At 39.8% G+C, this 26,343-nt stretch overlaps 1 protein-coding gene across 1 annotated transcript in view; it reads right to left on the bottom strand.

Moving 5' to 3' along the window:
* Positions 1-26,343, bottom strand: part of SLC25A48 (solute carrier family 25 member 48) — a 103,463-nt gene that overhangs the window by 45,148 nt on the left and 31,972 nt on the right. Inside the window, exons 3-6 of the mRNA XM_036749697.1 lie at positions 23,954-24,138; positions 18,713-18,756; positions 12,549-12,620; positions 8,228-8,480 (exon numbers count right to left, since the gene is read on the bottom strand). Of these exons, the coding sequence (XP_036605592.1) occupies positions 8,228-8,480; positions 12,549-12,620; positions 18,713-18,756; positions 23,954-24,138 (554 nt within the window). The remainder of the gene's footprint in view (positions 1-8,227; positions 8,481-12,548; positions 12,621-18,712; positions 18,757-23,953; positions 24,139-26,343) is intronic.

Raw genomic sequence — 26,343 nt, 5'->3', positions numbered from 1 at the left:
TGCCCATTTATTCTATTTTCTCCTTTGATCTTGTCCCTTTACAAAAGTGTTTGCTTGTGACTACCCCCTCCCCCAATCTTCCTTCTCTTCTAAAATTCCCACCCCTATGCATTTCCCCCCTACTTTCCTGTAGAGTAAGATACCCAATTGAGTGTGTAGGTTATTCCCTCCTTAAGTCAAATCCAATGAGAGAAAGGTTCACTCATTCCCTTTCACCTCCCCCCTCTTCCCTTCCTTTATAACAGTTTTTTTCTTGCCTCTTTTATGTGAGATAATTTGCCCCATCCTATGTCTCCCTTTATCCTTCTCCCAATATATTCCTCTCTCACCCCTTAATTTTAATTTTTAGATTTCATCCCATCATATTCACTTACCCTGTGCCCTCTGTCAATATATATGTATATTCACTTCAACTACCCTAATACTTAGAAAAGTCTCATGAGTTACAAATATCATCCTTCCATGTAGGAATATAACAGTTCAACTTTAATAAGTCCCTTATGATTTCTCTTTCCTGTTTACCTTTTCATGTTTCTCTTCATTCTTGTATTTGAAAGTCAAATTTTCTATTCAACTCTGGTCTTTTCATCAAGAATGCTTGAAAGACCTCTATTTCATTGAAATCTATTTTTTTTGCCCTGAAGTATTATACTCATTTTTGCTGGGTAGGTGATTCTTGGTTTTAATCCTAACTCCTTTGACCTCCAGAATAGCCTATTCCAAGCCCTTGGATCCCTTAATGTAGTAGCTGCTAGATCTTGTGTTATCCTGATTGTATTTCCACAATATCAAATTGTTTCTTTCTGGCTGCTTGCAATATTTTATCCTTGACCTAGGAACCCTGGAATTTGGCTACAATATTCCTAGGGGTTTTCTTTTTGTGATCTTTTTCAAAAGGTGATTGGTGGATTCTTTCAATTTCTATTTTATCCTCTGGTTCTAGAATATCAGGGCAGTTTTCCTTGATAATTTTTTGAAAAATGATATCTATGCTCTTTTGTTCATCATGGCAGATAGTCCAATAATTTTAAAATCGTCTCTCCTGGATCTATTTCCAGGTCAGTGATTTTTCCAATGAGATATTTCATGTTGTCATCTCTTTTTTCTTTCTTTTGGTTCTGTTTAATAATTTCTGGATTTCTCATAAAGTCATTAACTTCCATTTGCTCCATTCTAATTTTTAAGGAATTATTTTCTTTGGTGAGCTTTTGAACTTCCTTTTCCATTGGGTTAATTCTGTTTTTTAAGGTATTCTTCTCCTCATCGGCTTTTTGGGCCCCTTTTGTCAATTGGGTTAGTCTATTTTTAAGTTGTTATTTTTTTCAGTATTTTTTGGGTCTCCTTTAGCAAACTGTTGACTCATTTTTCATGATTTTCTTGCATCAGTCTCATTTCTTTTTCCAATTTTTCCTCTACTTCTCTTACTTGATTTTCCAAATCCTTTTTGAGCTCTTCCATGGCCTAAGACCAATTCACATTTTTCTTGGAGGCTTTTGATTTAAGATCTTTGACTTTGTTGTCTTCTTCTGGTTGTATGTTTTGACCTTCTTTGTCACCAAAGTAAGATTCTATAGTCTGAGGTTTTTTTTACGCTGTCTGCTCCTTTTCCCAGTCAATTACTTGACTTTTGAGCTCTTTGTCAAGGTATGACTCTGCTTCCAGAGTAGAGTGTGCTATGTCCCAAGCTTCAGGGGTTTTGAGCAGCTGTTTTTAGAGCTACTTCTAGGCACCTGTAAATTCTCAGTTCTTCTGAGGTGGTATGATCCAAGGAGAGGTGTTTACTCCTCTCCTGGCCTATGCTCTGGTCTGTGAGTGACCTCAAGCACTCTTCTCTGCCCTGCCACTGTGAGGAGGATTCCCTCTCCACAGCCATTATAAGTTCTACCACACCAGCACTCCTCCTCACCCCAGGACCACCACCCAGGACTGCAACCCAGATCCAAGAAGAGCCAAGCAAGAGAATCCTGACTTAGTGCAAGCAAAGACAGTCTTGCACTCCTGCTCTGATCAGATGCTTGATCCCCCCACTGTCTGTGGGCCTGGAGTTCCAGAAGCAGTGGTTGTTGCTGCTGCCCCCAAGCCACCTCTGCTGCCCAGGGTCTGGGGCCAGACTGAGCCCTTCTCTCAACCAGGTCTGACAGAGTTTTCCCCCGAATTTTTACGATGTCTTTGGCATTTGTTGGTTTAGAAGTCTGCAAACCACCACAGCTGACAGTGATTCAGTCCCCTGAGGCCTGCTCTGCCCTGTCTACTCTGCCCTGTCTGTGCTGGCATGGCCCATGCTGGGCTGTGCTTCAGTCCCAGAACAGTGCAATAGACCCTTTCAGTTGGCCTTCCAGGCTGTCTTGGGCTAGAGACTTATTTCACTCTGTCATTTTGTGAGTTCTGTAGCTCTAGGATTTATTTAGAATCATTTTTACAGGAGTTTAGAGGGATTTGGGGGAGAGCTCAAGCAAGTCCCTGATTTTACTCCGCCATCTTGGCCCCACCCCCCCCTTTCCTTATCTTTTTTATTGTTAAGGGACAAAGAGGAGAAGGAGGCAAATTCAGAACTGAAAACAAAATAAAATTAAATTTAAAAAGAAAAAAAAGTGGCTGTTTTTCCTGAGAGCATTGACATAAATCATTACATTGAAAACATGATGTTGATCAGACCAGACGAGGCAATGGGATGGTGGGTAATATGTAAAACAAGAGGTAGGAAATCAACTCTTAAGAAAGTCCATGGTGGAGCCAAGATGGCAGAGAAAGCTAGAAAGTTGCCTGAGCTCTTCCCAGTTTTCCTTGGAAACAATGTTAAATCAAGCCTCTAAAAGAATTCTGAACTGACAGAATTCACAAAAAACATGGAGTGAAACCATTTTCCAGCCCAAGATAACTTAAAAGAACTTCAGGAAAAGTCTGTTTCATTTGGGTAAAAGGGGAGTACAACCCAGTGCACATGATGTCCAGGCAAGTCAACGGGAGGCTCTTAGCCACAGCACAGATCAGCAAACAAGGGCCCCACAGTCCAGGCTCAGCAGGCCAGTAGCACAGCAGGATGATTTTTATTATAGTAAATTAAAAAGTTTTTGCACAAACAAAACCAATGCAACCAAGATTAGAAGGAAAGCAGAAAGATAGGAAACAATTTTCATAGCAAGTGTTTTTGATAAAGGCCTCATTTCTCAAGTATATAGAAAACTGAATCAAATTTAAAAGAATACAAGTCATTCCTCAATTGATAAATGGTCAAATGATATAAACAAGCAGTTTTCAAATGAAGAAATTAAAGCTATCTATAGTCATTTGAGAAAAATGCTCTAAATCAATATAGATTAGAAATTGAAACAAACTGTGAGGTACCACCTTACACCTATCTGATTGGCTAGTATGACAGACAAGGAAAATGATAAATGTTGGAGATGTGGGAAAATTGGGACACTAATGCATTGTTGGTGGAGATGTGAACATTTGATCCAACCATTCTGGAGGGTAATTTGGAACTATGCCTAAAGGGCAATCAAAATGTGCATACCTTTTGATCCAGCAATACTACTACTAGGTCTGTATTCCAAAGAGATCATAAAAAGGGGAAAGGAACTACATGTACAAAAATATTTATAGCAGCTTTTTTGTGGTGACAAAGAATTGGAAGTTGAGAGAATTCCCATCCATCGGGGAATGGCTGAACAAGTTGTGGCATATAAATGTAATGGAATACTATTTTGGTATAAGAAATGATAAGCAGGTGGATTTCAGAAAATCCTGGAAAGACTTACAAGAATTGATGCTAGTGAAATGATCAGAACCAGGAGAACATTGTATACAGTAATAGTAACAGTGTGCAATGATGAACTATGATTGACTTCTCAGCACTACAATGATCAAAGACAGTTCCAAAAGACTCATGACAGAAAATGCTATCCACATTGAGAGAAGAAACTATGCGGTCTGAATGTAGGTCTAAACATATTATTTTCACTTTTTTGTGGCTTTTCTCTTTTGTCCTCTTTCTTCTTTTGCAAAATGAGCATTGTGGAAATATTTCCTTGATTGCCATCTTGAAAACTATCTTTACATGTAGTTGGAAAAAATAAAATACTATTCATAAAAAAATTAAAAAGAAAATTCAGGGGTTACCCTCCTCAACCAAGTTCTGGGGAATACAATAGGTGAGGGAAACCAAAGGATTCCAGGTACAGTACAGAATATGTGAGTGATATTTACTTCCCTATAATCTATGAGAGGAGTACAGAGACTTATTGGTTGTTTCAGGTTTTTAGAGAACCCACATTCCTCACATGGATATTCCCATTTACTGAGTCACTTCCAATTCTGCCTCTTTCAAATGGAGTCCAGAACAGACTAATCTGGAAGATCTAAAGCAGGCTCTCCAGCCATTTCCCTTCTTATGACCCTACAAAACCCATGTTTGTGCAGGTCTTTGTGAAGAAAGGCCAGAATAAGGAGAGCATTTGGCACACGTGAAGAGATGGCTAAAATATGTTACTATTGTACTTCTGGAGCTCCAGGCTTCCCAGAACAGTCATTCATTATACTGCTTTTGAAAATCAGGTGCTCACCCATTAACTGGGCCCTAGTTGCTACTAAATTATTCTTTGTCTAGAATTGCCTACTTTGATTTAGGTGGTATAAGATGGTATAAGAGAGCAAGACAGGTTTGGAAAAGGGAAGCTTCTATTGCTAAACAGAAATACTACATTCAAAATCATGATTATTCAAGCCTCTATTGTGTTAGTGCCTTCATTAAGAGATTTCAACTATGCCAGAGACCAAGGCTTCCAATTCAGACCTTACAGTCCTGACAGCTATACTTGTCCAACGAGCCCCCACCTATATTGACCTGGTTCCTGAGGAATGCTGCTTTGCCTGGTTTATCAACAGCTCCAGCCATGAGAGAGAGAGGTATATACAATTATATTTCAGTGACCAGTAATCCAGTAACAGAGGTGTGTTTCCTAGAGAATAGGGGTCCTGGCAAGTCCATCCAGTGGGCTAAGCACATGGCTGACCTTGAGAGAGCCTTGAGGAACTGGGCAGAGATCTCCACCTACAGAGATTCCTGGGAGGTGGCCATAGGTATGGCTAAGTGGTCTGGGGCCTAAAGATCATAAGACTTGACAGTCAAGGAATCTCCCCTTGGAGGAACATTAAGGATGCCTCCCACTACATACAGTTATTTGTGGTTCATGGCAGTACTCATCATACCTCACACTGAACAATTATATTGGAGCTGTTACTAGAAGAGTAAAGGTTAGAGAATGGATCCATTATCAGTGTGGATATTGAGGCCGTAATACCATGTTTGTGCTGAGCACAGAGCCATGTGACTCCTCTAGCTAGGGCAACTAACTAACTAAGCTGATTCTTGCTCACCTGCACTCCTTATGCCAGTAGCAACACGTATATAACCAAATAGCCTTCAATTTGTCCCCAAATGGTAAAAATGGGCTTCTCTCATCTCAGGGCAAAAGGTTTGCCCCTGTTAACAAACAGCTCATCATCATATACCTGACTAGCCAGGGCAATTGCCTCATCTCCCAGAATGCATATTGGTGGCAAATCAATACCACCTTAGCAAGGGAAAGTGATCTCTGGTCCAGTGGCTTCTGGGATCCAGGCTCCACAAAGACTCACATGATAAGAATAGACTGTTTTGGGCCATGGTTCCAGTTTACCCTCTCTGGTTCTTCCTCATTCCTCCCCCAGGGCACAGTTGAATTGATCTCGAGGTCTTTATCCCATCAAAGGGCTCCAAGTACTGTGGAGGACAAACTCAAGTCCACCTCAAATGACAGACTTTCTTTTCTCTGGGATGGTTTGGCCATCCCTTCCAAGAATGGGCTTGAGGGACCAAAGAGTGGTATCACTTTCTGATAGCATGCAGGAGGTGAAACTGTTGCTATGTAACTATGGTGAATGTATCACATGTGGTGAGTGCATATCCTCGTTTGTCACATTAAGCAAATCTCCTTTTGCTAACTATTCAGTGACTTATGAGTGCCTCTCTAGCCAACTTGTCAATAATTCTGAGTCCCTGGATGGGAGTGGAGAAGAGTCCTTATTTAGCCCCAAGGAAAGATGGGGGCAAGACCTCCACAGGAGTCTCTAAGGGGGCAAAGATTTTACATTGTCTCCCTGATGTGGCTTGCAGGGAAGGGGAGATTTTAGTGGGTGAGCCTAGGAATATCAAGCAGGTGACAGGACTGTGTAAACCTCAGAATCAATTTAGATTTCAGGGCAGGCTGCACACAAGAGGCTAATGACCTAAATTACTACAGATGACCCTGATGTATAATGAAGAATTGTTGACTATGCCAAAGGTGTCATCTGTGCTGCAACCTTGATGTTCATGGTGCTACTCTGGCTCCTCAGCTCGTTGTCCTACTTCATATTAGGAGAGCCATTGTGGAATGTAAAAACTCACCATCACCCACCATATGGACCAGTTCGTTAAGATATGAACCTCATTCCTTCAGGACAGGGGACAAAAAACTTAGGATTTCTGTCCTCCATATTTTTTCTCCCTTCTCTTTCTATAGGGTCCCTCTTTGTGGGGGGGGTGGGAGGGCACCAAAGCAGATAAGAGAATACAGAGTTCCCCTTAGTAGAGACTATTTTCCCCTTAGTAGTGACTAAGCCAAGACTGTCTTTGCCTTGAAAGAATGTAGGTGGTCAAAGGCCCTCCAGAAGATCCTGAGCACCATGCTACCATGAGAATGGTATATAACATGATCAGTATTTACCAGGCTTTCCACCCTCCACCCCTTCCTTTGCAACAGGGATTAGTCTTTCCTAATTGGCTCCCGCCTCCCTTGATCCAGCATCCTGGTCACCTAGGTTTTCTCTCCAGTGATTTGTGTATGCTAATCTAATTTTGACTGGTGACCTGGCTTTGATCTTTTAATGTGGAAGTTCTATAAGGAGGTCTCTAGTTAGTTAGGAAGGACTTTAACCAACCAGAGTCAACCATGCCACATAGTCAGCTCCCTGCTCTAACTACTTGTCCTGCTTTACTTTCTGTTACTGTTGTAACTTACTATTTTACGTTCTCTTTGTATCACCAGCATCTGGCACACAGTAGGTGCTTTATCAAAGGCTTGCTAAGAGGTTACCTACTTCGATCTCATCATTTTACAGATGAGGAAATTGAGGCTAAGAGAGGTAAAAGGACTTGCTTATATTCATATAACTACTAAGCAGCAGAGTAAGAATTTGAACCCAAACTTCACTATCTCTATCTACCTTCGTGTTTCATTTTAGTTCTCTACCACAAAGCAGTTTCATAAACATTTTGTTCTATTTATACTTCTCTTTTTAGGGATACAATCTCTCACTACTTGCTGAATTTCAGTGTTCACAGCAAGTGGGTCATTTACACATATGGAAAATATTGTTAGGAGCATCACTATTAACTTTCACTCTTGGTCCCTGAACTTGACTTGGTGTTAATAAAAGTCTCTTGATTAATTCTCCCTTCTGCCTCTTCCAAAGGATGATGCTGTAATTCTCTACAAACTTAGCAACACATTCTCAAGGGTAGAGATATTGTATTATTCATCAGCGTAACACTGCATAGTTTTTCTTGAAGAAATTACTCAGTAAATCTTCGTTGAATTAATGAATGGTAAATATTGGAACATCTTTTTTTCAAATTACAACAGAGAGATAATAGATATAAAGGATGGAAAAGACTGTTTTACAGATGAGGAAATTAAAGTTAATTGACTTGCCTGGGGTCACACAAATATATTGTAAATGGTAGCTAGGTGATAAAACGGATGTAGTGTGGGGCCTGAAGTCAGGAAGATTCATCTTCCTGAGTTCAAATCTGGCCTCAGACACTTACTGGGCAAGTCACTTAATCCTGTTTGCTTCAGTTCCTTATCTGTAAAATGAGCTTCAGTAGGAAATGGTATCTTGGCCAAAAACAAAACAAATGAACAAAAAACAACCTAAAAACCCTAAATGGGGTCATGAGGAGTTGGACATGACTGAAAACAACTGAGCAAGAATAAGAGCTGGGATTAGAACCCAGGTCTTCTGACTCCAGGGTCAACATTCTTTCCACTACGTCACTTGAAATAAAGGGCATATTTAAAATACAAAAATGAACAATGAAAATAAAGAATGATTTCATTTAACAATTGCATCATAGAAAGGTTAAATCTAGAAAACTGTGAAATAGGAAAAGAGAAATGCAACAAAAACTTGGTCTTCCTACCTTTATGAAAGGGCTCTGTTTGCATCTGGAGCCTTATCTTAATCAAGTCCACAGGACCTCCAAGTCCTACTGAAGCCACGCCTGACACCATGCTAGCCAGAAGTAAATCTGACAGGGATCCTGAATCATCAGACTCCTCATAGCGGTACTGGATAAGGAACTTCTGGGTATTGCTGAAGACGCCGAACACCACAGAGCTGTAAACAGCAATGCTTGCCAATGGAAAAGACATTCCTTTAAAGAACCCCGTCACCTAACAGGGAGATAAACCAAAAGTTAATAGGAATTTAGGCTTAAGTTAGATTCCAGAGAAGGGGTGAAAAAATACATCTCCTTCCCTTTTCTTCATGAGTCAGGGACCATAAGTATGAAATAATGTGCATACCGTCAGATGTGGTGGACATGTTGGTTAGTGTAGGGTTTTCTTTTTTTGCTTTTTTTAATCTTTGTTACAAAGGATGATTTGCTAGGAAATTGAGAGGGGAGGAAAATATTCAGAAAGGAACATGATATGAAAGCAAAAGATGGCAATAAAAGGAATACTAAAAAGAAAAGAATTCAAGGCTTGTCTCACCGCTCTTTTCTTTCCAGAGGCTCAGAAAAAAATCAGCCTGTGGTCTCTATATCTTCCACCTTGCACGGTAGTTGTTGTTGTCTGACCTTCAATTCAAAGAGGACAGTGACATCTGGGGTGATGTCTTGACTTGTGTGTAAAGTGGACTTAAGTGGATCAGGAGTGCACAAACTCATCAGTCTCATTCTTTCTTCCAGAATCAGAAAAGTCCAGCAGCAAGACAAGTCAAGATGACTCTTGATAGCCTGGGATGCAGTGGATGACCTTGCTGTCTTCAACGTCTAACCAAGCTCTAAGTACACCACAGTATCTGCTTCAGCCACCTTCATGGCTATTAGAACAAATTGTTCTCATCTGCCTAAGTCTTCACATGCTTGGAGTGGACATTCCGCTAGCCTGTCAGTTACCTTTAACCTGGTTTAGCCTATCTGCAGAAACAGTTTAACTGGGTTGTGGTCACTGCTCATGCTACAGCTTCTTGGAGCCACAGGTGAGAATTGGGTGACAAGTAGACATCAAAGGTGAATGAGTCACCCTGAAGAGGGCTACTACAGGGTAGTTTAGTGCCTGGTCCAAGGGGGTGGACTGGAGGCAGCTCACACTGGCTCCCAAGATCCCACTGTTAAATTTTCAGTATGAGCATTTATACTTTGGAAATCAGCAAGTGCTACAAGTGATTTGCTGTTTTGCTGATCGTCTAGACTTTAGAAAGCGATGCAGAATATGTCAATAATGCAGGGTAACCTTAAAAGTATTTCAGGCATACTTTTTTTCCAGAACTCTAGTCATTAAACATATACCAACAGACCCCTAATAGCAGTCTGACTATCATGTATGCAGAGGAAACAATTTTCCCTTAAGCTAAGGAACATAAGGTGTCTGCTTTACCATCCCCAATCTAGTATAAATTCAAGGGCTGAAGCTGTTTGAACATAGTCTTACTGATAGGTATTTGCCCAGTGGAAGAAATGGTACATTAAAGACCAAAAAAAAGTCCCCTCCATACTTTCTCATGGGGGTTAAGGAGGCTAAGGAATGCTGTTCAGTTTTTATTCACTCTACCAAGGTGTCTTTGATATAGATGTAAAAACAAACATAATTTAGATGCCCCAGGCCTCAAAAAACAACCCATTCAATCTAGCTGTGGTTCATTTCTATCTATATCATTACTGTCTAGGTGAATACTTATGTTCTGTCAGGAGAAGAGAGGTAACATAGAGTGGTAGGTAGAGAGTTGTCTTTGGAGTCAGGATGACCTGAATTTATGTCGTGCCTCTGACCCACATGAGCTATGTGACCATCTCTAAGTCACAACTTCTAAGATTGCCCTTGGTAACTCTCTAAGATAGTAAATTATAGATGACTTGACAATCTGTATCAACAGAAAGACTTCCCATACTGTGAGCTCCCTAGACAGATGAAATTATAGGACCAAGACAACAAAAATAGAAAGCAGAAAATCCTAAGGATGACTTAGGGGTGACAGTGGGGAATCAACTTAGTCTAAGCATTTACTAACACTAGAAGGACCATGAAACATCAATGGATGTGAAATAATAAATTTCATCCTTTTAACTCTAATTTCTTCTTATTGTAGATTTTTAAAAATGTCCTTCATCGATTGATGCATCCTGGCCTTAAATTCTGATTCTAGTATTAAGCACCTGTAATGTACTTAGCACAGAGAGCGCTCTAGGCCTTGGGTATAAACACAGACAAAAATTAAATAGACCTTTGTCATCCACTATAAGAAAGGACAGTGGCTGTGGGGGAAGATTAATGGAGATGAATGAAATTTTGATGAAGTCTAAAGGATGACTTGCTGACTTAGAGTTATTAATTTCATCTGGGGTACATGATCATTAAAGGTACATTTTAGCCAGTTTTGAGTTCCACAGATTCTGCATGATTTAATGAAGTGTGTGTGTGTATGTTTCCTCTTCTCACTAAAGATAAAGATATTGGGAAGCCTCTAGGTCACCTCAGTCTGTGCCCACATAGACTATATTCCTGTATGTGCCAAATTCAGGACAGATACATACATACATACACACACATGTGCACACACACATATAATCTAAGACAAGCTAAGACTCTTCAGGGCCTTTCCTAACTGTGAAATTTTACATTTCAAGTTAAATTCCTCCTTTTGTTATAGATCACAGTGGCAGAAAGCCAAAAACAGAGTTTTTAGTGGGTATGCCATTTACCTTGTGTGATTCTGTAGGAATGGCTAAAATGGAGACAAGAAATACCCACATTTTTGAGGCCTCTCCAGTTACAGAATGTTATGCTTTGTGAATGGAGTAAAAATATAAGACATGTAGTTTCATTGCTCAGTTTTAGAGCGAGAACGGCCTTCACAAAGAGAATTATTTTGCTTCAACCTTTTAAAGATCTGTGATTTTGTGTGGGCATTCCTGGTACCAATGTGGATATGCCTGGTTCCAATGCACACCACAGCCACCTTCATCTAAGTAGAATGTTTTAATGCATTACTGCAGCTGAAACAGTCTGTCACCTCATATTAAGCATTCTAGTCATGACTCTTCCCAAATAACAGGTATGGCACACAGTGCTTTATTGACCCTGTAACTGGGCCTATAAAAAGAACTGTAAAGACTTACTAAAATAATATATGTTTCATCCAATTGAACCAAATGGCACAAGGCAAGTTATTTGACAGGTCTAAGTTACCACCTTTTGGCTGAGGAGACCTAAATGCATTTTAAATACCTATATATTTTTCCCAAGTTATTCTAGAAAAAATAGTTTTCCATAAGTACCTTAAAAAGCTTTAAAAAGTTACCTTTTGCTTTTATATTAACTTCACTTTTTAACGTATCTTTTCCCCTACCCTACAAAGCAAGTCATCCATTGTTCACAAAGAATAATGGAAGAATGAGAAAAAATGCAATTCAGCAAAATTAGCCAGCACTTCAATTGATAGTCCTTACCAGTAATCCCCTAGCCCCTGCAAAGAAGGGATGGAGGTAAAGTGCCTTAAATTTGATCATTACTTTGAAGTCTCCAGCCACTCTTTCCTGATAGTACATATAGCATCTTCCACAATACACAGGCTTCAAAAATCTTCAATTCAACAAGCATTTAAGTACCTACTATGTTCGTCATGATGTGAGCATACTATGTCACATGCTTGGCACTGGGGAGACAAAGTCAAAATGAAAAATAGTCCCTACCTTCAAGGAGATTACATTATATATAACATGTATGTATGTATATATATGTATATACATACACATATAGTTTCATATTTGTATGGGAGGGGGACTTGCATGTTTTCTTGTGGTATATTTATTATTTAGCCAGTTCTCTTCAGTTTATATCCCTGGGTTCTAGCACTCCAAGCAACCTCCTGATGATAATCAATGAGCTTTACTCCAGAAATCAGGAATAAAAAGTAGCTGCCTAGGGATCTTCCTGTCCAGAATGAAGCAGCCAATGGATCAATTAAAAAACTGTAACAGGATGAAATAGCCAGAAAAGACAATTTATTAAACCTTCAAAAACAATAAGCATGGATGTTACTATGGTAAAGAATATTCCATGTTGAAAAAAGTCCCTGGATACCCTGTCCCTTTGCTGCTTCTATGGAACACTTTTAATGAAAGATTTCACCACATCTACTTTCAGAGCTCTTTTATTCAGGCACATACATTATGCATGCATGCATACACACATACACACACACACACACACACACACACACACACACACAGTACTTACACTTTCCTTTTTATACATAGTGAGAATGCAATTCAGTGTGTTTTGATATCCTGTTCCAGCTTGTAAACGAGTCTGTTGAGAGATTTAGGAAGGGTGAGAACTTAGAATTATAAGATCATGGAACGTTTGAGATATGAGGGACTGTAGACATAATTAAGTCTAGTTCCTTCATTATCCGGATGAGGAAAGTAAGGTCCAGGAAGGGAAAACAGGTTAGGCAAGGTCCCCATATTATAGCAAAGTTGGAACTAGAACTCAAACTGTGGAAGGAACATAAAGTTGTAGTCTCTGCTCTCAGGGAATTTATAATCCATTTGGGAAGAAGAAATACATAAATTATGACAAGTTAGCTAACAATTACAAGCATCTATGGTAACTGTAAAATGAATGGAACTGACAATTTGAACAATGGGAATTTAGATAGGGAAATATCATTATGGTCTAGAGTTGCTACAAAGAAGAGCTTCATAGAAACAGTGGGCATTCAACTGGGCCATGAAATTATCTCATTTTCAGTCTCATTACTAAATGCAACATATTGACTCAATGGTGATCAATCTATTCCTTCTGATCAAAGCCTATGATATAGGGGCATCCTCTTCCTATCCACATCCCTACCAACGGCAACTGCTTCTCTTTTCTCTTTTCATTGTAGACCTCTCATTCGATTCCTTCCTTTTCCAACTGTTTGTCCTCAGTTTTTGCTCTTTTTCTTTTTTCTCCCCTACTTCTGTCTGATTTTCCAGTGATATAGATTATAATTGCTTAGTTATAATGGCACAAAAATAATAATAATGACAGTAATGATGATGGTGATGATAACTAACATTTACATGGTAGTTTAAGGTTTGTAAAGCACTGTACATACTTTACCTTGAGTGTTCTTTACATCAAGCCCATGTGGTAGATACTATAGGCATTAAAGAGTTGATTATAAAATTTCAGAGTAGAAAGAGACCTACCCAGTAGAATAACCTCCAGAGATTTGTTTTTGGTCCTGTGACATTTCATTATTAGCAATGATTTGGGTAAAAGTATAGATGGTACACTCATCAAATTTGCAGGTTACAGAAGATGATTTAGTAGCAGGAAAAAAAACAGCAAAGGTCTAGCAAATAACTCCTCCAAACAGACCTAGAAAACACTAAACTAAGTCCTGATTGAGCAATCCAAGAAAAAATAATCAGAAGGAGCCATTTTTTCCAGCCCAGGTTGGCATAAGGAAACAGCCAGTGTTTCTCTATGACACTGGGGTGGAGCCTATCCAAGAATAGCTTCAGGTAGCAGTCCAGGGAAGGGAGAGGCAGGGCACTATGATAAGAGGAGAAGCTCAGTGCAGAACAAGGAGTCTAAATGTATGCAGGCCACAGAATGGCTACACCTCCTGTTTCCTACCAATGTTGGGTCACAGATCCCGGACAGAAGGAAAATCTGAACAGCATTTTAGGGTGAGGAATGATTGAAGGTACTAGGCTGTGCACCAAGAAAGGAGTAAGCTCAGAAGCAAGTAGCATCTTCATGGTCCTTGATCTAGCAGTAGAACAGGGTCTCAGTTCTGGCTCACAGCCCCATTTAAAGCCTGCAGGGGAATAATGAAGGTAAGAATCCAAGACCTAAAGGGAGACTGCAGTTCTATGACTGAACCAGCTGAGATCCCCAACAAGCTGATGGTGGCCGAGTCCAGCAGTGGTCTATTGGAATTCCAACTGAAGTATGCTATTCAAGACCAAAACTCAGGTCAGGAACTCTACATCACAGCTCACAGTAGGAAGTCAGAATAAGATGCCATGGATCAGACCATTTTGGAAGCAATGACAGCTTTCAGATCCCCAGCCTAAACCATCTCTGAAATCCTGAAATAACACAATGTTCAATACAAAAGGAAAAGTGCAGCAGGACCAGTGCAGACATTTCCCCCAGAAGGGTATAGAACTGAGTCCTAACACAGAGTCTGAAGTCAGGAAGAAGACTGGAAGAATGAATAACACCCCCAAAGTGAATCCCACCATAAAAATGAATATGGCGACAGGGACACTCAAGACACAAATCCAAAAGAAGCAAGTGACCCCAAAACAACTGCAATCAGAACCTCAAATTAAAACACAGTTTGGGAAGAAGTTCAACTAGAATCTTTGGCTGGAGTAAAGCAAGGGTTTTTAATAGTTTAAAATGTTTTTAGAAATTAAATGAGCACACTAGATTAAAAAATGAAAAATAATAAAAATGAAAGACTCAGAAAAAGAATAGCTTAGAACAAGGGATACAAAACCTCACCCAAACAACAAACTCTTAAAAGTATAATGAGCTATGTATGAGACAACAAGAAATATTAAAACTGAATCAAAAGAGCGGGAGGTGAGGAGAAAATGTAAGATATCTCATTGCAGAAACAAGTGATCCGGAAAACAGATCAAGGAGAGATAACTTAATAATCACTGGATTACTAGAAAGTCATAAAGAAAAGAAGAACCTATACATCATATTACCAAAATAATAATGATCATAAAATAAAACTGCTCCTTTCTCTTAGAACCTGAGAGAAATATGGAAATCAAAAGAATTAGCTGGCTATCTTCTGGAGGAAATCACAAAAGGAAAATTCTCAGGAATATTAGAGACAAAATCTAAAGCTTCCAGGTCAAGAAGAAAGTACTTCAAGAAGTCAAAAAGAAAGAATTCAAGTATCAAGGAATCAGAGTCAGGAAAAAACACAATTTTACAGCCACAACTATAAAGGATTGGAGAGCTTGGTAAAAAATACTCCCAAAGGCAAAGAATAAAGGTTTGAAACCAAGAATAACTTTCCCAGAAAAATTGATAGGGGAAAAATTGGTCTTTAATGAAATAGAGGAAGTTTAAACATTCCTGATGGAGAGTCCAAAGTTGAGCAAAAACTTTGAAGTACAAACCCAAGAGTCATATAGAAGAGATATTAGACTTATTCTGTGTGGCCCCAGAGGGCAGAATCAGGAGCAGTGGGTAAAAGTTGTAAAGAGTCAAATTTAGGCTTGATGTTTAAAACAATTTCCTAAGAATTAGAGTTGTGCAAATATGAAATAGACAATCTAGAGAGGTAATGGGTTTCACTTCCTTAGAGGTCTTCTAGCAGAGGCTGGATGACCAGTAGGATGTGAATTCCTTTTGTATGGCTAGATAGTCACAGATCCATTCCAACTCAAATTCTGTGAAGTAGGGATGTTGACTTAGGGTGTGCAAAATTTTTTATCTTAAAAAAAATCTGGAGGGATGCAATAGAGAACTGGAAGCAGATTGATTCTGCTTTGCCACAGGACTAGCATTGAGCCTTGGAATGAGGTCAGTTTAGGGTTAACATGGTAACAAAAATTTCCTGATAATTAGGGATGCCTGTTCATTGAATGGTCTTCCTCATAATGTAGTAAGCTTTCTATCACTGGGAATATTCAAATAAATGCTAGATTGACAGCTGTCCAGGATACTGTGAAGGGCATTCTCATATTGTGGTAGAAGTTGTATTCAGTGACCTCTGTTGTATGCCCAAACTCTAAACTTCTATTAGAAGATCTTGTTCCTATTCTGGTAACAGAATTTAGCCTCCTAGTTGGCTCCTATCAGTTATGTATTGAAATTTACTAAAATTAATTCTAACCACTAATTAGGTAACTACTACTAGCAATTTAGATGCTGTCAGGAATGCCCATTGGCAGTTCGTACTTAGCCATCAAGAAGCTTATATTCTGTTGAAGGAAATGAATACCTACTGCTTTCAAAAATGACAAAAATGCGATAGTTTAGTGGTGATTATTTTTTTAGCCCTCAAGAAGCTTATATTCTGTTGAAGGAAACAAATACTATTGCTTTTAAAAATGCAATAGTTTAGTGATGATTCACTTTTTTAGCATTTTTTTCATAACAACCCTGTAGGTAGCACAAGGAATGTTCATTTCATATTTTTGGGGGGAGGAGGAGTTGTTCTAGACCTGATTTCATCTGTCTAGGGAACTTCCTCCAGCAGTGCAGATCAGTAACTCATCTTTTGACTTTTAGTCTTAGATAGTTATTTGGGTCACAAAGCGGCTTGTCACTAAATGACTTGCCATAGTCACATAGCTAGTGTGTATCAGAGGCAGGACAGGTCTTCCTGACTCCAAGGTTAGCAGGCCATCTGTCTGCCTCTCATCTCGATTTAATAAATGAGGAAACTGAGATTCAGAGAGGATTCCCCAAAGATAAGATATATTTAGGAAGTGATATGGCCAGGATTAAAACCTACGTTTTCTAATGCCAAGTCCAAAGTAATGCTAGGGAAGGTGACCTAGCCATGCCAGATATTAAACTGTACTATAAAGCAGAAATCATCAAAACTACTTGATACTGGCTAAGAAACAGAGTGGTAGATCAGTGGAATAGTTGAGGCACACAAGATGCAGTAGTCAACAACTATGGGAATCTACTCTTTGATAAACCCAAAGAGGCCAGGTTCTGGGCTAAGAATTCACTATTTCACAAAAATTGCTGGGAAAATTCGAAAACAGTATGGCAGAAACTGGGCACAGACCAACATCTTATACTGTATCCCAAAATAAAGTCAAAATGGGTTCATGATTTAGGAACAAAGGCTGTTACTATAAGTCATTTGGGAGAGCAATAGTTTACTTATCAGATTTATAGGCAAGCAAAGAATTCATGACCCAACAAGAATAGAGAGCATTACAAAATGCAAATTGGATAATTTTGATTATGTTAAATTGAAAAGTTTTTGTACAAAAAAAGCCAATGCAACAAAAATTAGGAGGGAAGCAGAAAATTGGGAGAAAATCTTTACAACTAGTGTCACTGATAATGGCCTCATTTCTAAAATATACAGGGAACTGAGCCAAATTGATAGGAACACAAGTCATTCCCCAATTGAGAAATGGTCAAAGGATATGAACAGGCAGTTTTCAGAGGAAGAAATTAAAGCTATCTATAGGCATATGAAAAAATGCTCAAAATCACTATTGACTAGAGAAATGCAAATCAAAACAACTCTTAGGTACCACATCTCTCCTGTCAGATTGGCTAACATGACAAAACAGGGAAATGATAAATGTTGGAGAGGATGTGGGAAAATTGGAACACTGTTACATTGCTGGTGGAGTTGTGAACTGATCCAGCCATTCTGAAGAGCAATTTGGAACTATGCCCAAAGGGCTATAAAAATGTGCATACCCTTTGACCCAGCAATACCACTTCTAGAGCTGTATCCCAAAGAGATCACACAAGTGGGAAAGGGACCTGTGTGTATAAAAATATTTATAGCAGCTCTTTTTGTGGTAGCAAAGAATTGGAAACAAGGGGATGCCCCTCAATTGCGGAATGGCTGAACAAGTTATGGAATGTAATGGAATACTATTGTACTATAAGAAATGGGGAAGATATGGACTTCATAATAACCTGGAAAGACCTACATGATATAGTGCTGAGTGAGCTGAGCAGAACCAGGAGAACACTGTACACTACCATAGATATATTGATTCTGTGATGACTACCCTTGATAGACTTGGCTCTTCTCAGCCATACAAGGTTCAAAGACAACTCCAAAGGACTCATGATGGAGAAAGCTATCTACATCCAGAGAAGGAACTATGGAGTTTGAATGCAGATTGAGGCAAACTATTTGCTCTCCTTTTTTTTTCTTTTTTTCTCTTTTGTTTTTTTTTGTTTTGTTTTGTTTAGTTTCTTCTTTCTCATGATTCATTCCATTGGTCATAATTCTTCTTTACAACTAGACTATTGTGTAAATAGGTTTAATGCAAAGTTATATGTAGAAGATATATCATTTCTTCATATGTAAATGAGGGGTTGTGTTTAATGGCTTCTAAGGTCCCTCCTAGCTCTAAATCTATGATCCTGTTATAAAATATTTTTCGGAAAGGGGTTGAAAATCAACCTGAGAATGCCCAAGAAAGGGAACTTGGGCTTCGAGACAGGTAGACAGGTATTCTAGAGGTAATATGTTCTTTGACTCTTACAGGGAGACATTCTGGATGGGAGCCCCTTTAGGGGGTAGTGGGACCCACCCCAGTGATTCTCACCCATGTCTCCTAGAAACACCAGAAAACATCAGGTCATATGAGTCTTGTCCTGCACAGCAGTTATTTTTTACCCTTCAAAATGGTCATAGGGAATCGCATCCTCCATACCTTAACTGTGTCCATAGGATGACCCACAATGACACTTGAAGCACCTGTAGGTAAAAAAAAAACCAACACAATATGGTGAGTCCTGACTCCCACTTAACTCACAACATTGAAGGACAAATGAAGTATGATTCATTTCACAAAATCAACAATGTATAAGCTTTGCACAGGGGAAGCATCTGTGTCCTAAAGTGTCTCATACATAGCATAGGCACTTACAGTCTATGAGCAGCTTTAAAACACCATTAAAAACGTGAATAAGGCAGAGGTCAGGAAACACCCCTATGGTAACTTTTATCTATCATTTATCTAAAGGATCTCATACTCATATAGACAATGTGACCAAGAAGTGCCAGACCAAATGAACACATCACAAAGGATAAAGCCCTTACTCTCTTTTAGGAGATCTCTTCCTATGCACAGTAAAACTGATAACCTCCATTTGGGACTTTGATAAGTCAAAGGGGAGAGTTTCCCCTTGCCCCAGGGATACTGTAGGCCCCACCCCCACTCAAGGAGATTTCATCAAAATATTAGTTCTCTACCATTCAAAAACATTTTGCATTTTCTTTATAAAAGCTTTTATTTATTCATTCCTTCATTCATTTGCTTGTTTATTTGTATTTCTCCCTTTAAAATGTAACTTCCTTGAAGACAGTGATTTTTTCAGGGTTTTTTTTTTGAGGAGGGGGAGGAGTAGATCTTTGAAGTCTTTACCCAGTAAAGCATTTTAGCACACGGTAGTTACACACTCAGTTTTTGACTTATATATGATCTCTTCAGATATAAAATAAAGGCCTTCCCTTTTAACCATGTTAACTTGTCCAGACTTCTCCTCATCACACCATGTACACACTTCAGATTTCATCAAAGCTTTGTATGTGGCATCAAGGAGGATATTTATATCTTACATTGGGAAATAGCTTCAAAGCTAAAATAACACATTTTAACATTACTAATAAATCTTAATTTCTGCTTTGAGCCTCATCTGTGAAGTAAGAGTGTTGGACTGCATGACCTCTGTAGTCCTCTGTATTCTGTGATCCTGTGATGCTAAGATTATTAGTCAATGGTCCCAGGTCAAAGAGGTAGTAACTTGCAGACCTGGGATTGGAACCGATGTCCTTTGCTGCTAAATATGGATCCTCTTTTCTCTCTGCATTTTTGTGACATTGCTCTTTCTCGATTCTTTTCCTACTTCTCTGACCAATCATTCTCTGTTTCTTTTGCTGTATCATAATCCTTTTCCTGACCCCCATGTTTGGGTATATGCTAGGGTTCTGTCCTGGTACCTCTTTTGGCATTTTCTCTCAGTAGTCTCATCAGCTGCCATGGGTTCAACTATCATGTCTATATGATGACTCCTGAATTCCAGTATCATATCTCCAACTCCCTATTGGACATCTCCACCTGAATATCCCATAGGCTTAACAAATTCTGCATATTTGAAACAGAACTTATTACCTTCTTTCTCTTAAACTAAACCATCCTTCTAACTTCCTATTGTCTCCCAACAGCACCACTATATTTCCAACACTAAGGTTTGTAAACCAAGAGTCATACTTGACTCTCCATTTGTCTCCCACCTCATATTTAATCAGCTCCTAAGTCCTATTGACTCTGCTCCCACAATGTCACATATTTATACCCTTTTCTCTACTCTAATTCAGCTCCTTATCATCCCTTATTTGGTCTATTGTTCTAGCTTTTGAGGTTTTTTTTTTTTCCTATCTGCAAGTGACTTCCCCTCTCCCATCCATCCTCTACACAGTGGAGCCAGATAGATAATCCTGAAGCAAAAGAGTGATCATGGCATTCCTCCGCTCAAAAGTCTTCAGTGGTTTCCTATGACCTTGAAGATAAAGTACAGACACCTTGCTTTTCATTTAAAATTCTCCATAGATTTTTTTTTCAGGCTGATTACACATTACTCCCCATTACTCTTAATTCCAGCCAAACTGGAATCTTTTCCTCCCACATGACATTTCACCTCCCATATGCATGCTTTTGCATTGAACTCAAAGATGGTTCTCCATAACTTTCATGGATTGTTTCTGGGTTCTTCCCTCTAGGACCAAGTCAACGAGTACAGCTGTTCTTCAATGCGGACAGCCCTTTAAACACCTAAAGCCCGTTATCATGTGCCTCACAAATCTTTTCTTCCCAAAGCTAAACAGAGAAGCTAAAGTAAGGCTCTTTCCTATTTATAATCACTTTTAAAAAATTGTTTTGAATATGGTATATATTTACTGATATATGTACATCTTTTGTTCTCCCCCCCACCCAGAAGAATGCAAAATCCTTAAAGTCAGAGACTAGTTCACTGTTATATTTGAGTCATCCTACATGGCAGCAGTGAAGAGGTAATACATTTCAGGCATGGGGAGCAACCTGTCCAAACACAATGAAACAGGTATTGAGATGTAGGGATATTGTGTGTAATAACAAGAAATCTAATATGGCTGGACCAAATTGAGTAAAGGTTCATGGATGGGAAATTTGAAAAGGGAATGTGGGTCCAGGTCAAAAAAGTACTTTAAATACCAAGTAGAGGGGTTTGTATTTGATTCTAAAGATGATAGGGAGCATTACAGCTTACTGAGCCAGGAAGTGACATGGCCAGACCTGTGCTTTGGAAATATCATTTTAACAACTGTCTGGAGGATGGATTGGACAGGGGAGACACAGGAGGCAGGGAGAATAATGAAGAAACTACTGCAATAGTCCAGGCCAGATATAATGAGGGTATGAATTAAGGTAGTTTTGGTGTGAGTAGAGAGACAGGAATGATGAAAGAGACATGGACAGAGAATCTATAACATCTGAAGAGTTAAGGAAAACTTCCAGGTTGCAAACCTTAGTGATTGGAAGGCTTGTGGGTACCCTTGACAAAAATAGGTAAGTGTGGAAGGGGGGTGAGTTCTGAAGAAACAGTGAGCTCTATTTTGGATATATTAAGTTTGAGAGGCCTAGAGCACATCCAGTTAGAAATGTCCAACAAGCAGCTGTTGATGTGAGCCTGAACCTCAGAAGAGAATCCAGGCCTAGATATACAGATCTGGAGGTATATATGCCTACAGCACAGATGTTTCTAAGTACAACCTACCACGCTATAAAAGTGTGAGTTGTTACTATTATTGGGGTTTTCCTATAAATTCCTATACTTCTCTTGACATCTTGTATATGCTATATGTGCACAAGCAAGGAAGGGCTCATGATATAGTGGGAAGAATGCTGAATATGGAGTCACAGGATCTGATTCTGAATCCCAGTTTGAATACTCAGTCCCTGTGTGACCCTAGGCAAGTCACTCACATCCCTGTGCCTCAGCTTCCTTATCTGCAAAATAGGTGGCCCCCAAGGCCCCCTTCCAGCTCTACCTTTGTAATTTTGCTTAACTTCCACATAAACTTCACCCACTCTTGTGGACACCATCTTTGGGGTAATCTGAGTGCTTGCTCAGGGGCATTACAGTGTGTGTACAGGCTAGGAGCACTTTCCTGCTAAAGGGTCTTTCTCTCATGAGCAGAGTGAAGACAAAAGTGATAAAGTAAGGGAAAGGGTAAATGGGAGCGGAGGAGACGGTCCAAATGGGAGAAGAGCCAGAAAAGACCTGTTCAAGTCAGAAGACAAGTAAATGAATCACTGAGGAAGGCGAGTAAGGTTAGTGAATAATAGAGAGCACAGAAAAATGAGTCCAGTCTTCCTAGCGTCCTTTTGACTGTCTTCCAGGGTATCTTTCTCCTCCATTGGAAGGGAACAGAGCCATGGAGAAGAATGGGGAACAGGGCCAAATGTGCTTGAATGAATAGTGATTTTAGGAAAGAGAATAAATGAGGACAGCTAAGTGGTCCATAGGATGCCAAAGAATAGTTGTGAAGAAATACTGGAGAAAATAAAAAGGCTTAAACAATAAATGGGAATGGAGGGTGGAGGAGAGGAGGTGATAAATGGGGGAAAGGTAGAGTTTTCTCAAAGTTAAAAGGAAATAAACATGTCTGAAAGGTTTCTACAGGCTTTATTCATGCCAGACCAAACCCCCAGCTACTTCAGTAACAGTGCCAGGGTGAACAATTAGATAATTTGGCTGCATGCTACCTCGTCAAGGCTTCTGGGCTAATTCACTCTGATGATATAGATGGCTGTATCTCACCCTTAGCTCCAACTTGCTCTATACTTGCCCAGCCCTCTTAGACTCCATCACTCTCCCAAGGGGAACACTAACCCTTCCTTCCCTCCTCTTCACTGCCATAGAAAGGGAATTCAGAAGTCATCCTGAATCCTAGTAACCCCACCATTCGATAAAGGTGCAGTCAGCACCAAACATTGTCAAAACACTCATGTCACATGTTTCTGTTGAGTCAGAACACACACTCATCAAGATTTCTCACTGGCAATCAGATATGTCCAGTCGTAAAAGGGTGTGTATTAAAAACGCCAACATATTGGCTGAGGACTCTTACTAGGAGTTTAATAATTAGATTGTCAATCCACAGCAATGGGAATTTTTGGTTAAAACAGTAATGGTTTAAAAATAGGTTTAATATTTTCCAATTTGTTTTTTCTTACTAAAGGTGAAAGTTTGAGAAGGTGTCCTCCTTAGATACAGCACACAAACATCCCCTGCAAGGGTGGGCACGGGCATAAACATTTAAATACCTGGGCCTGTGGCAATTTTATTCTGACATCCAACAGCCTATTTGCATATTCAGTCAAGCTCGCTCTGAAATGCACATCTGCTTGCCACCTTCCACCCTAGTCTGTTTTGTAAGGGCGATTCACCGTCAGCTCTCCTACCCCCTCAGGGTCAGAGTTCAGTAACATCACTTTCCTGCCTCCTCCCCATTGCTGATCTTTAGGTCCCAGAGATTCCAAAAGACAAACTTACCCCCGACCCAGCCAGCCACAAAGTCTTCCATAATTTAGCTGTGTCGTTCCGACTCCACCTGATGATCTGCGTTTGTTTATTCTGAAAGGGTGCAGAGAAACGAGGTGGGCAGATGTGTGGCAGGGGGTGGTGGAGGGAGCCCTTAGAAGTTTACAAGCCCCATTCAGCTTCCTTTGCACGTGCTGTCTGTTAGCGATCCAGCCTCCGGCAGCTGTGATAACGCTCGGGGCTGTATCCAAATCCCAGGGCAGCTCAGGCTATCCCAGTGCGAGTCCGATTCTACGAGTTTCGAAGAACTTAGAACTAGCAGAGCGGGACGCTTCACCTCTCCCACAGCTCGTCTCAAAGGAGCTCACCGCTGGGGTTTAAAGAACGCCCCTGGACCTTAAAGGCACAGTACACACCCCGGCAGGGCCGGTACAGAGCCCCCTGGGTACGGTCAATCAAAGAGAAATTCAAACAAAAGCTTATGCTATCCCACCGCAACTGGCACGCCTGCACAATCTCCGTATGGAAAAACGCCCACTCGTTTAATTTACATCTCAGTAGAAAAAAAAAAAGCAGAGATTAAGATCTCTAAAGGGTCTGCAGGGTTAATTTCGGAAGGTGGTACAGTGGTAAATAGATAATAAAACATCTCTCCGCAAAGCAGAGAGGCCAGGAACTACTAGAAGAGAAAGTTGTAGGGTTTCAGTTGTCAGATGAAATCACTGGCTCAAGCCTTGGGGTTTGTTTTTCTTGGATAGAAGGGCAAGGGATTAATTTCAGAAATGACTTCATTGTAAAAGTCCCACCAATAAAATCTTTATCTTTAATGGATTTTTTTCAAGGTCAGGAGGTTCATGAATTCTGATTTTGGAAGTCTAATCAAACAAAAATATTGGGGTTTTTTTGTTTACTTTTTAAAATACCACATTCTGGGAGATGATTATAGTACCAACCTTGCTCCTAGAAGTGTTGTGAAGGTCAACCAAGGTAATATGTGTATATAACACTTTGCAAACCTTAAAGCACTTGTATAAAGGTTTACTATTATTATTATTAAATTAAGGTTGCAAACTGGAAACGAGGTAGTTACCTATGCATCTGAGAATAGCTCAACAAATCGTGGTACATGGTTTCTGTCCTTCCTATTCAAAGACGACCAACCAAAATGACATCACTATGTCCGGAGTCAAGGTAAAATGCATCTGATTATGGCTGATCAGACCAGTATAAACTCAAAAGACTTAACTACAGGTCAGGCACAAATAGTCCATATGAACTTTTGAAGTGGAGGTGACTCTAAATTTGGGCATCTCTCATTTTTTTTAAGCTACTGCAATTTTGCTTTGCTTGTAGACCACACAGCTTTCTTTGATGTGGACATGCCACGCTGGGCGGTCCTGTGCCAGTGTCTCCCATGTGTCACAATGAATTCCAAAGTTTCTCAGAGAGACCTTGAGAGTGTCCTCACATTGCTTCTTCGGACCTCCATGTGAACTTCTTTTGTGAGTTCCCCCAAAAATAGTATTTTAGGCAAATGTATGTTTGGCATTTGAACAACATGGCTAGCCCATTGGAATTGGGTTCTCTTTGGTAGATTTTGAATGCTTGGCAGTTTAGCTCAAGAAAGGACCTCAGTTCCTTATCTTGCCAGGTGATTTTCCGAACCTTCCTAAGACAATTCAAATGGAAGTGATTCAGTTTCCTGTCATGACACTAGCATACTGTCCAGTTTTCATAGACATACAACCATGAGGTCAGCACAAGGAACCCATGGACCTTCAGTCGGGAAGGCAGCCCCACATCTCTTCTTTCCCACACTTTTCTTTGAAGCCTTCCAAACACCGAGCTAGCTCTAGCATTTGATGCTTCAACCTCATCGTCTATGTATGAATATAATGGGAATGATGAACCTGATGAATAAAGAAGCATGGGATAACTTACATAAAGTGTTGAAAAGGAAAGTAGGAGGAACCAGGAAAACAATGTACCCAATGACCATAGCAAAGTAATTGAAATAACACTAGCCATGAAACAATTTAAACGGAATTTTGAGATCAAGCTTGACCCCAAAATAAAAGATAAGAGAAAATACCTCTCCCTGCTCCTTTCTAGAAGTGGGATATAGATCCAAAGGTATGAATCACTTAAAACCTTGGTGTCTTGCTGTGTTTCATGGAGATGGGACTGGTCTAGTTGTTTGCCTCTGAAAACTGATTCTCTTAGAGGTATTTGATTCCTGTTCTAGCAGATGCAGCCTACTAGGTTCTTGTTCTAGACAGGAAAGGCTCCAGAGGTTCTTCTGTTCCTCGTAAAATAGAAGAGTATTCTCAGGAAGGATTATAGGTTGGGCATTTCCCCAGGAGCGTTCATCATCCATGAGCTGGGTGACTTCTTGGTTTGGAACATGGTTCTTTTTTACCTAGGGAAAGTTAGGGCAGTGGCCCATTTGGCCTATTTGAGTATACCTTTCATGCCATCTGAACCTTCTGATCCTTAATATGGAAGATCAATGCCCATACTTTCTGCTTTGTTACTAGCTGTACTTACAGAAACCAGGAGGAAGAGAAGCTGAACTGGAAAAGGACCTGAGCCAGACGTTCAAATTACTGTTCCAAACAACTGATAAGATGAAAAACCACATCAAAGTTAAACAAATCACTAAAAAATGAGGATTCTGTATAACAAACCTGGGAACTCACCAGACCACTTAGATGATAACAGAGGAAGAGACTCATTTCTACATGTAGCAGTGCTAGAA

Source organism: Trichosurus vulpecula, chromosome 3, assembly GCF_011100635.1.
Source record: "Trichosurus vulpecula isolate mTriVul1 chromosome 3, mTriVul1.pri, whole genome shotgun sequence".
Taxonomy (NCBI): Eukaryota; Metazoa; Chordata; class Mammalia; order Diprotodontia; family Phalangeridae; genus Trichosurus; species Trichosurus vulpecula.
Note: the sequence above shows the minus strand (reverse complement) of the source record. Positions and strands in the feature narration are given on the sequence as shown.